The sequence below is a fragment of the Papaver somniferum genome, chromosome 11, assembly GCF_003573695.1.
Source record: "Papaver somniferum cultivar HN1 chromosome 11, ASM357369v1, whole genome shotgun sequence".
Classification (NCBI taxonomy): domain Eukaryota; kingdom Viridiplantae; phylum Streptophyta; class Magnoliopsida; order Ranunculales; family Papaveraceae; genus Papaver; species Papaver somniferum.
In genome coordinates this window covers 49,393,317-49,405,587 of record NC_039368.1, presented here as the reverse complement: position 1 = coordinate 49,405,587, position 12,271 = coordinate 49,393,317, and the positions used below count along the sequence as shown (strand labels likewise).

Here is a 12,271-nt window from a genome sequence, read left to right as displayed (position 1 = left end):
CAGTCCGAAGTTAACTTGTAGTAGGCTAGAGTCTGTAGCGGCTTAATACAACATGGTGTTCAAATATGGACTAGGTCCCGGGGTTTTTCTGCATTTGCGGTTTCCTCGTTAACAAAACTTCTGGTGTCTGTGTTATTTTTTTTCCGCATTATATTTTCTATATAATTGAAATATCACGGGTTGTGCATAGTTCAATCAATTGGTAAATCCAACCTTTTGTTGTTGATTGAAATTGATTGACACTTGGATATTGGTCTTAGGTACCATCAAAGTTATTTCTCATATTGATTCGGCTCACAGATTTCTATCTATTCGATTGCAGATTGATTTTAGCAATTAAAATATAACTCTTGGATATATTTTCCTTGATTGAGTCTGACTGTCTAGTTGATTCTCTTGGAATTATATTGGAGTTAGTCCATACAGATTTCCTAACTGAAATATTAGGTGTGGTTGTTAGACCACCCCACCCCTTTTTCAATACATATAGGTTCGGTTACTGGACCGTGTATAATGACTGTTCGATTTGGCAAGTTAGCCAATGAACTAAAAGTTATTTGATATTCATGTAAATACCTAAGAAATTAATCATAGTTCACACACATAAGTGTTTAAGTGATAAAAGAAGTCTTAGAAGTGTTTAAGAGAGTTCTAGCAATGCTAAATATATTAAAATAACAAGTCTTTGAGCATCTGATAAACATTATTGAGACAATTGGTACAACGGTTCGCTAACCGTAGGGCTTGTTCACGAGTCAGGGTGCTACAATTCGTGAACCGGGTTCACCAATCCTACTAGACTACCGAACTCAGCTGACCTCGGTTCGTGGACCGGGTTCGCCAACTGCTAGCCAATTAATCCGACTTATAAAATCAGTTTATCAGGGTTTGCCAACCGGGTTCGTGAATTGTTCCCAACTGAACCTGTGGTTTGCGAACAGGTTCGCAAACCTTCCCATATTTTTGTATTTCAGATATCTATGGTTTACAACCTGATTTCGCTGACCTACCATGAGTAGAAATCCCAGTAAGTTCATACTTCTCTCGTATGATGTTTGAAACATTCCCAAGTGATATAATCATTTATATGGCAATTTTCAATTGTTCCACAAATTAATTCATAGAACTAGTATTGTTAAGGACCTTTGAACATCTAATCGCTAAATCTTGTTTCGAGATTTTTCATCAGACAAGCTTGACTTAAAACATATTCTTTGTGAATCTACCATAAGTCATACGATATAGTCTCAATAGATAGAATGATGGTATAGTGAGTAAAATAGAATGGTTCAGTCTTCACATACCTGATACAAAAGTTCTCCAAATGTCTTCGTCGATCTTCAGTCTTCAAGGGTGATCTTTGATAATCAACTACAATTCTAACCTAATCCTAAAGTTGACTTAATAGATTAGAAATCAAGATATAGTTTTGATCAGCTAACATTGATAACAAGCTTGAAATAACAAAATTTGTGGATTCAACTAAACAATACTCTAACACATGGTCGGGATAAATGTAGCGAAATCATAGTTGTACATTGGCAGAGGCCAAGTTGGATGTAGCGCAATCATAGTTGTACATTGGCAGAGGCCAAGTTGGATGTAGCGCAATCATAGTTGTACTTTGGTTCTGGCCAAGTTGAGTGCAGCGCAATATTTGCTGGTTATTGGATCATGCAGTTATGAGTTGTATGTGCATTACACGCATGCCAAAGCAAAGGAGTTGGTTGAGACGTTTATAAAGAGGTTTTACAACTGATTTTTCCATTCCCTAACTATTGAAGACAATTGTGGCATAATTTTGAAGCCAGCACAAAAGCTAGCAGTCAGAAAGGCATTGTTGCAGTTAGGATAACTATCTATGGACAAATGGTTGTTCATAGGCCCTGCACTTGGTTGCACACAGATTGGCTTGGTTCTTGGCACTATAAATAGTCCATAGAACTTCTGCAAGTGTAGGTTTTCAAGGATGGAGGCATCACATTTTAGTAGAGAGTGTGTTTTAGGCTTATGAAGAGAATAAGCTTGTAAGTCCACTGGTTGGACAGAATTTTGTAATCTTCCTATAAGCTAATGAAAGAAAATTTATTGGCTCAAAGATTTGTCTATGTGTTATATTTATTTAAAAGTACTCCCCAAATTCTTTCAAGCATAAACATGACATTAACCCCTCTTTATAGTATGTGCTACAGTTGAAGGAAAAAAGAAAATTTAAGTAAATCTTCGATTGCATAATTCATGATGGTGATGCTGTTTGCACAAATGCAAATTTATACGGCTGAAATACGAATGAATGATAAAAAATCACTACACCACTATATTGTCGGGTTCATACTTGTGCAAAAAATTTACTTTGAGTATTTGCAGGTGTGACACCAGCTAAGTGGGTTGTTAACATAGGTAATTGGGTTGTTAACATACAACCGCAGTAATGGAACACGTGAATGAACTAAGAAACAGAAGAACGACTTTTTAGGGGACTCACTTCTGGATGAGGTCCTCTAGCTAACCAGCTCCCATCCGTATAGGCAGAAGGATCCATTTTTGTTTTCTTAAATTAAATCCTTATTTGTTTCTGAAGTTCGTGTTTCCTTCTTCGGTTCCTCCCCCTTGCTTGCCTTCCCCCTTTCCCAATTTCAGATCTTTCCTCTTTGTCTCTCGTTCGTTTCTTCTCTTATACAAGACTAGGTTTCACTTCCTGTTTCCCAATACCTTATTCTGGGTTTTTCTTTATTTTCTTAGGGTTTTTACAATTCCACAATCTCTTTTCTCTCTGGTATAATTCTCCTTAATAATTTCTAGCTATCAGTTATCACCCATGGATTTTGGTGGAGCTCGAAAAAGAGGTAGACCTAACGCTGCCTTAAATTCTAATGGTGGATTCAAACGGAATAAACAAGGTACCTCTTTCCTTCCTCTTTAATTTCTTGTTTTAGTTTCTTTGTTTTGTTCTTAGGGTTAGTGTTAGCACTGAAACAACTAGGGAATTTCAATATTTTGCTTTGCATTCCTGGGAGTTTGATCTTTAGGGTTAGTTGAAACTATGTTAAACTTTCTCATGATCCCTATGTGTTTAGTACAAGGGCTTATCATATACTGCCATTCCTCTCATAATAATTTGAATTTTGGTGCTTCTTTCCCTAAGTGCAAACCTTATCATTGTAATAGATGGTTTGGAGGTTCAAGTTTTATTCCCAATACCCTTTGTCACTCATATAGTCTCGAATTTAAGATTCTATGCAGTACAAGAACCTTTTATATATCCTCCATTGACAATGTATTCACAAAAGCCTGAGATTCACAAGCAGAATGAGAACTCATTGAGGAGGCACCCTTAAGCTATTCTATTATGATGTGCTATGCCACTTTGTTCATGGTGCAAGACTGCAAGGACATTCAGTATCATTAAGATGAGAATGGCCAATTTTAAGCTATTGCGCGATGAAATTATTCTAAAACATGTGTTTGAAAGGGCTTATGTTTACTAATCGGTTTCATGTTTACATGTAACCTACACTTGTAAACAAACAAAGAAACAAAAATCTCTTTAAAGAAATTGTTGTTGTAGGTAGAGATCAGTGTCTATTTATTTAAATGAGCAATGTTATTTCTCTCAAAGGGGAATTTTGCTCGACAGTGTTAACTAGTAATGCGTTTAAAATATTCACCAAGTACAAAAATTAATAACTCACTGAAGTATAGCTGAGATTAAGTAATTAATGTTCTGTAACAGAAACGGAGACCTGTACACCTGGTATAGGAAGCAAATCAAAGCCATGCACCAAGTTTTTCAGGTTCTAATCCTAAACTGTAAACTATGCAAGTTAACTTAAATTGTTGTCTCCTTCAAAAGTATATAAATCCTAAGCAATGTTCCATTGTACTATGATTATGAAATCTAAGATAGTTTATCAAGGCTAATGAATTTGGTATCTTAAGTTGTGAAACAGGTTTCATATCTCATCTGCGTTAATCAAATTAACACAGTAAATTGCACAGATAAATGATTGATTTTCAAGATTGAAACCACATTTAAACAAATGCTGAATCAATATCAGCTCAAAAGCAATTGTATATGGAGGGAAATTGTTTTCCTCTTTTTTAAGTTTTGTCTTATGTTGTGGAGTTTGGTTGAAAAACTTGGTAATATACTGCGCTCAGATATTTTGATGAATTAAGTTTAGATATAGTTGGTATCCTTGTGCTGGTAATTAAAGACATCCGACTTGTTAATTATTGTGAAAATATTCTCACGTGGCCATTTTAAATTGTTCTGTCACCATAATCAAGTTTGCAACTGTATACAATTTTGTAACTTTAGTACTTTACACATCTAAACTTAGTAATCTGAACTTTAAAGATTTTTCAATCATCATATTTTAGTATCAGAGTTATAGATGTAGTTTCTGATATAAATTAGTTTAGTTCAGGTTAGTCTTAACTGGATCCAAGCTCAGGTGGAAAAGTTTGTTGCTAATATCATTAGCATAAATATGTGCGATATGGTTAAATGTTCACTAGCAATAATGAAAGTTGTTTATGCTGTTTTTTTAGCATGCTAGTATATTGAAAATTAAGCCTCTCTCTTTAATTCAACATTAAGTCTTGTCATGATTTTGGGAATGCTTCTGGATGCAGCACTTCTGGGTGTCCCTTTGGTGAAGGATGCCACTTCTTACACTATGTTCCTGGGGGTATCCATGCTGTGGCCCAGATGACCAACTTGGGTGGAAACCAATCTCATCAGCCACCTTCTAGAAACCCACTAGGCCCACCACCAATGATGGCGGACGTTACATCTCCATCTTCTGCAAGAACAAAAATGTGCTCCAAGTATAATTCAGCTGAAGGTTGTAACTTCGGGGACAAATGCCGATTTTCTCATGGAGATAGGGAATTTGGTAAATTGATTGGTTCACCCTATGAAGATCCACGTGTTATGGGTATTCCTCCACATTTGATGGGCAGGATGCCTAACAGGTACGAGCAGCAACCTCCACCGCCTCAAAGCCTTGCTGCAGCAGCAAGTTTTGGTGCCTCGGCAACTGCCAAGATCAGCGTAGATGCGTCCCTAGCCGGAGCTATAATTGGGAAAGGAGGTGTGAATTCAAAGCACATCTGTCATTTAACCGGAGCCAAGCTTGCAATACGGGAACATGAGTCAGATCCTAGCTTGAGGAACATTGAGTTAGAGGGAACCTTCGATCAGATCAAACAGGCTAGCGCAATGGTTCGTGAACTAATTGTTAATGTTGGTGCTGCTACAGCACCTATGAAGAATCGCCAACCCCATGCTGCAACAGCACCTGCGCCATCAGCGAACAACTTCAAGACAAAACTATGTGAGAACTTCTCAAAGGGTTCTTGCACTTTTGGTGACAGGTGCCATTTTGCACATGGCGCAAGTGAGTTGCGCAAGTCTGGAGTGTGAGTATCTTGTCTCTCTGTATCATCGAATTTTTGCTCTTTCTTTTCACTTGCGTAAACAATCAGGGGATCTTCAAATGCTAGTTTTGTAGTCGTATATATCTTTATTTGTGGTTGTTATTTGGAACACAACTAACTGTAAAGAACATTATCGTGTTATAAGAAATTTAGAGGCCTTTTCATTTTTCTTTTTGGAATCGGCTCTTTGTTTCTTGCAGCTTAATAAATCTTGTCTGGGGTGTCAAAATTCATAGTTTTGATAGTTTAGATTAGAGTTCTTTGCTTTTTCACAACTTCCAAACCAGAGCTTTTCCCCGTACATCGCTGTATCCCCACTATAACTTCATGTAGATGATACCAACTAGGAGTGCAGTCAAGAATCCCAATGCTTCAGCTTGCTCTGTATTTCTGGCTGGGGTTATTGCTGCAGGATGAAGAATGAGCTGACGCATTAGTTTTGATTTTTATCCTCCACCACCACGTCAGATATTTTTGCTTTCTTCACTGTAGAGAGTTTAAAAGGGAACTTATCTTTGTGAGAGAAATCAGCGTCATTTGCATCACATTCACACCTTGAAAATAACGAAAATCCCCACCATTTTTGTTGTTGTCAAAGCAGTGGTTCAGAGGCTTATTTTAGAACCAAACCTTGTTGTCTCGTCCTTGGATTAGAAATGAAGAACCAAAAGAAAGAGTGGAGAAACAGACACCATTACACTTTTTCTTTTTTGTTCCTTCCTAATTTCGAAAAGAATGGCCGAGTGGCATTTCAATAGAAATAAAACAACCAAATACTATATTAAAAAAAAAAAAAAAAAAAAACACTAATTCACACTAGATTTTGGTGGTAATAGTGAAATATTCCCTTACTTTAACCCCCACGCCTTGCCGTTCTTTTTTTTTTACTCGCCAGCCAAATTCGTCAAAAGATGCACTTGGAAGAAGCAACAAGTAGAACTAGTAAGATAAATCACGAGGATAAAAGAGGCAAATTCAGCCAACTCTGTTTGTTACCCAGGATAATGTCCTGGTTATACACACAAGTAATATTCTAGAAATGACAAGGCCCTAACGCGTGCAACAGTATTTCCACCCGAGAAAGAAAGGAATATTGCAATGCACAAGCAGAACAAACATATATTTTTCTGGTTGTGTTTGAGTTTCAGGTCATCAAAATAGGCCGGTTGTGAGTGTACATAAAGAGACACCGGGGGTCGTAGTCATATCCCCCGTCATATTTGTAACCAGCTGGTTAGCAATAAAAAGTACCTAAAAAGTTCAATTTATGTATTCGATTATATGTAGTTACTTTTTGATTTGCGCAACTCATTCTCAATTTGGAGTAAGAGATGTCCTACTTCATGGTGTCACCTCTTCAAAATTGATGAAGCTAATTGAGATGAACCCTACGCCAATAATGGAAAAGACATTAAGGACGTCAACACAGAAGGCCCCGCGGCATTACATCATTCGGGAATATTTAAGTGCACGTGCACAATTTAATCTTATGGGTTTAACATTATTAATCTGGATCATGTGAACACAAGGCAGAAAGATGATGATGCTAATCGACATAGCAAAGAAAGACATCCGTCAATGTAAACTTTGGTGGCTAGCTAAAGAAGCCGGAAATGCATGAGTTGTTGGGGATGTTCTCTGTTGTTGTCTGTCAGTCTTGTTTCAATATATTCTTTCTTTATCGAACAAAAGATAATAGTTGCGAATTGAAACACATAAGAAGTGGAATATCATATAAGTTGCAACTTGCAACGATGTATTAAAAACAGTCTTCTTTCAGTACAACAAGTTACAAGTCTTTAGAGTTTAAACTCATGAACCTAACTACTAAGACCTACGAAAACATGCAAAACCTAGTAATTAAACATCATAAAGAAGATCAGAGAGGCAATAACAAGCAATCACCCCCACGTCATGTTTATAGAGTACATGAATTATTAAAATTTAAAAACTATAACGGAGTTGAACAAGTTTTCAGCTAAAACTAAACTTTTCTAAGGATATTATTAGTATTACCACCTCACTGTACTTGTTCTTCCAATTCACTATCTTCTTCCTCCTCTACGTCATTTGTTTCAAGATTGATGCCTTTGTACCACTTAGCGAGAAATAGATAGATCACAAAATCAACTGCTGCTAGAATCGCGATAAGGAAGTAAAATCTGTGAAGGTGACCCATGTTCAGATTGTCTGGAATCCAACCTGGTCTGTTTCTTGTAGTTGTGATGGTCATTACTATGTTAACGAGTAAACTGCTAACATAGTTCCCAACAGACATTGAAGCCATGCAAAGTGAGCTTCCAAAACTTTTAATCCCGTCTGGAGCTTGATTGTTAAAAAACTCCAACTGGCCCACGTACATAAACACCTCCGAGGCTCCAACTAATGTGTATTGCGGTATTTGCCAAAATATGCTTAATGAACTAGTGCTTTCAGTGGAGGTAATTCTCTTCAGCCTTTCCATTTCTGTAACTCCTGCTGCAACCATAGCTAATAATCCAATTAATATTCCAATTCCCATTCGTTGGAGCTCCGTCAAGCCTTTGGGATTCCTTGTGAATCTGCTGGTTATTGGTACCACAAACCGACCATAAATACCGGTAAATATAAGAACACTGACTATATCGAAAGCCGACATACTAGCTGCAGGCAAGTTGAAGCTACCAGTGCCTGTGTCCATGACTTCCCCTTGCTCAACAAAAAGTGAGGCCATCTGGGTGAAAATGACGGAATAAATGATGGTGCAAAGCCAAATAGGTAACATTTTCAGCACACACTTCACTTCTTCTACTTGTGTTACTGTACAGAGCCTCCATGGGTTTATAGTTATACTGGTTTGATCGGATAAATCTTTCTCGCTTATCGTTGCCGCCTTATCTAAGAACCTGAAAAATAATTGTATCAGATATTTTTGACCAAATTAAATAGCCTTGTCATACCATATGAAATTATGATAGTTAAGTTACTTACCCAAACTTATCACTATGAAGGATTTTCCTACACCCTTTGATAGCAGACTCCCCTTCCATTTCGTAGAGCTTATCACCATTTGAAGGAGGAAGAACATTCCATTTTCTCATGGCTGCAACAATTACTTGAGCTACACGTTTCAATGGATTTCCACTAGGTTGAAAGTATCGATAATTTGGTGTTCCTACATAGAACAAAGCAAGTCCAATAACAGCAGAACCCATAGAAGCCAAGAATCCTAAAGTCCATTGTCCTGAATCCTCAAAATAGACAAGAATCGTATTTGAGAAGAGTGATCCAAAGTTTAATGCGAAGTAAAAGTAACCGAAAAAGACAGCTTTGGATTGTCTTTCTTTTGGGTCCAATTCATTAAACTGATCTGATCCAAATGTTGCAATAGTTGGTTGGTATCCACCATAGCCAAATGCTATCAAGTAAATCGACAAGTAAAAGACTGCAACACCAAGTGAAGAAGGTTTCGAGCATAATAATATTTTATCTCCACAACCTACTGGCTTGATCAAGAGTAACCAAGTTGTCAATGACAGCGATACCAGCCCCTGTGTATCAAAGAATAATCCAATAAATCAAAATTTTAATGATCTAAGATGTATGAATTAATAAAAAAATTTGGCTATTTGTATTATTACCAGTACAAGAATGAACTGAAAGATTGCGCAAGTTAAGTATCTTCCCCAATAAGAATCACTGAGGAATGCGCCAACTAAGGAGAACAAGTAAACAGTTCCTGTCCATTTGCTAATGTTGTTTGCAGCTTCAGCACTATCTTGATCTAGAACCCTTGTTAAGAACAGAACAAGGTTTACACTGACACCAAAGAAAGCAAGTGTTGCCAGACCTTGATTCACTGTGGTACCAATAAATAACTATTAATCACCTAAAAATCATATGCCGAATATGTTAAATTTTGTATGTTATCATGGTTTTACCTAATAAGAGATTAGCTATCTTCCATCCTCCACAGTTTGATTTCAAAGCAGGATTTCCTTTTCTATCTAACGACCCATCACTTGCAACGGAAATCATCTTTCCTTCATTTCGACACGATTCTTCTTCTTCATATGCAGATGTTGTTCCACGAGAAAAGCACAATTGTTTCTTAACCTGATAATATAATTAGCTTATTTAGTTATTAATTGTTTGATGATTAATAGTAATAATAACATGAGATTAAAAATTAACTAACAATTTGACGTATCCTATAACCGTAAGTAGTGGGGAATATGGGAAGTTAATTTGGTGGTTATCTGATTTATTACTAGTTCTCAAAACCAAATTATATAAATTCTCAAAATAGAAAAATTGAATAATTGAATTCTTCAGAATTAATTTTAAATAATTTTCAAACAGAAGAAAGAAATAAAAATAACAATGGTAATAATACTATAAAGCCGAAACTTTCCAAATTAATGAATAAATTTATCCAAAAGAAAATATTAAAATCAAAACAACTTTTTGAAGAAAAGAAATTAAGTAATTTGAATTTCATCTTCATGACGACTAACTTACCTTTGTTGCCACATGGTTGAACCCAAATTTCAAAGCCATCCTCTACAAAAATAAGAAACAAGAAATTTTTATTTTCATTATGCCTCATGAAATTATTTACAAGAAAATAAATAAATCACAATTAAGTACGGATAGTTTCAAGTGTTTTGATATCAAAGTGGGAATTGCTTCAAAAAAAATATCAGAGGGGGAATGGACGGAATAACAAAAGTGAGTAATGGAGCTTTCGTTTGCAATGTAACAAAACCAATATTACTCTGACGTACGTTTCCTCGAATGAAAAAAGAATTTTCGGCTTCAAAATGTAGGTGAAGATGAATTTTGCTTTGAAATTCAGTAGAAGTTTGGATTTAAAATGATATTAGTAAACAGAAAGAAAATAAAACAACGTATATTTCTCAAAACAGACAAACATTTGCGGAAAATTTTTCTACAGATGAGGAATGATTAAACGTGCATTTATATATATCCGGAGCTCTTACGTCTTAGAAGACATGCAATAGCTTACACGAAAACCAGTGTTCTACAATTGGACTATCAGAGAGTACGTACTGAGAAAGAAGGAATAATGAGGAAGTTATCAGAATAAGGTAAGAGGAAAAAGAAGAGGAAAAAGGAATGATTTAAGAAGAAACGAGTGAGAAGCAGTTGCTTATATAGGAAATGTTGATGGATATTTTTGAGAAAGATAATTTGTTATTTACCTCGAAAAGGTAGGAGGACGCTAGTGCCTGGTTTCATTTTCAAAAATAAAGTTTTACTAGCGACTTTGTTTTTCTTTTCTTTTTAGTTCCAAATTATCATAGTGATGTACTATCGTAAAAACTCCCATTTACAGCCCTATTATAGTGATGTTGATGCACTATCAGTATATATACATTCATTTACTTGATGATCATGATGCTGTTTGTGGTTATGGTGGATCCGGTGGTTGCGTATGTGGATTCAATCAAAAACCATACACTGTAAAAGGTGCTGTGCTGTGCTGGCATGACACACAGAGTAGAATGCCTAATGTGTTGTGTGCCGTGCAGTTAATGATCGGGACGGTCTAAGTTCCAGGATCCGGTGGTAGTCGGATTTGTTGTCATGTATTGTCAAAAATTGGCTGTTGAATAAATATCTCACGATTTTGTTGTCAGATATATAGTACAAATGTGAACTGGCTCCATGGGCTAAAAACACCACCACGATCACAGCATCAACAAGAACAAAAATACCTGACGACAGAGTCAGGCTTTTTATCTAAATTGAGGGTGAAATATGCTATCCTTGATCATTGCATGGACCATTACTGATTGCATCACGTTTCTGCAGGAAAAGAAACCATCACTATGGTTAACGTCACGAAAGATGTTTCATGTAGCTAACTACACAAGAGACGACAAATTAGGAGGAGAATTGGGTAATACAGGTAAAAATGAAGAGAATGATGAACAATATTGGTTGTCCTGGGAGTGCAGGACCATGACTTCTGTCGGTATCCGTATGCATCAACCTTAGCCAGATACCTGTAGTATAGTACGTGTTTATATGTAGGAACATTTGTGAATAGGTTAAGTTGTCAACATTAAATATCAACAGTGAAAAGTAGCTAAGGTCATGGAATGGCACATCCGCACAAAATCCTGGTGAAACTAAGTTACCACCACAGCACCACTAACAGTACGGAAGCAGCTAATATTCAAATACGAATCAGACTCTGATTTTTGTTTTGTTTTTCTGAAGCATAGACTCTGATGTTTCCTCACAGTTTCCGCCGACTGATATCAATAACAAGAGTTCTGGAATAATAGTACAAAGACGTCGTATTTTATTCCAAGGTTGCTTACTAAAGTACGATTTCCCGTGTATTTATGATCTTCGTATGATCTGATGTTTCTTAAACCTCTCCCACACATGATGGAGATCTTCATCCGATCTAATTATGGAGCTTCCACTGATAGCTATCGGGTAACTTCAGCATCACATGTGTTTTCCTTCATTTTTTTTATTTTAATTATTGTTATTATTAAAAGAAAATTTTGAGCAGATATTGGTTGCCTCGCGCATATATATATATATATATTGATATTGGATCTTCGGAGCCATTATTGATAGGGCTATTTAGATTTTGGGTCCCGATTTTATGACCGGTTTTGAGTTTGGGTCCTAGCAAAATTTTAATTAGAGTTTGAGTCTCATGACTTAAGTTGACCGTCTTGACTGTTATAAAAATAATTTTATTTTTTAGTTGAGTTATATTCGTTAACACCGTTAGTTAGTGTTAACACGTGAGTTGAACGTGTAATTTGAAAATACATCTAATACTTTGAGGAATAAAACC

General features: G+C 36.2%; 2 protein-coding genes across 4 annotated transcripts; one reads left to right on the top strand and one right to left on the bottom strand.

Annotated features, from left to right (window-relative positions):
* The first annotated feature begins 2,456 nt into the window (after positions 1 to 2,456).
* LOC113320110 (zinc finger CCCH domain-containing protein 14-like) lies at positions 2,457 to 5,624 on the top strand. Its single transcript, XM_026568049.1, has 3 exons — positions 2,457 to 2,900; positions 3,734 to 3,794; positions 4,639 to 5,624. The coding sequence occupies exons 1-3, from the start codon at positions 2,819 to 2,821 to the stop codon at positions 5,429 to 5,431; spliced, it is 936 nt and encodes a 311-aa protein (XP_026423834.1). The 5' UTR covers positions 2,457 to 2,818; the 3' UTR covers positions 5,432 to 5,624.
* A 1,549-nt stretch (positions 5,625 to 7,173) lies between these two features.
* On the bottom strand, positions 7,174 to 10,561 carry LOC113322968 (protein NRT1/ PTR FAMILY 7.1-like). Of its 3 annotated transcripts, none has more exons than XM_026571176.1 (6): positions 10,428 to 10,561; positions 9,946 to 9,987; positions 9,366 to 9,540; positions 9,066 to 9,283; positions 8,416 to 8,975; positions 7,174 to 8,330 (listed from the first exon to the last, which is right to left on the bottom strand). In XM_026571176.1, exons 2-6 carry the CDS (start codon positions 9,982 to 9,984, stop codon positions 7,466 to 7,468), a joined length of 1,857 nt encoding a protein of 618 aa, XP_026426961.1. In that variant the 5' UTR covers positions 9,985 to 9,987; positions 10,428 to 10,561; the 3' UTR covers positions 7,174 to 7,465. The 3 variants fall into 3 exon arrangements, with proteins under 3 accessions (XP_026426961.1, XP_026426964.1, XP_026426962.1); XM_026571179.1 differs by having other exon boundaries at positions 10,498 to 10,550; XM_026571177.1 differs by lacking the exon at positions 10,428 to 10,561 and adding an exon at positions 10,212 to 10,337.
* Positions 10,562 to 12,271: the final 1,710 nt, after the last annotated feature.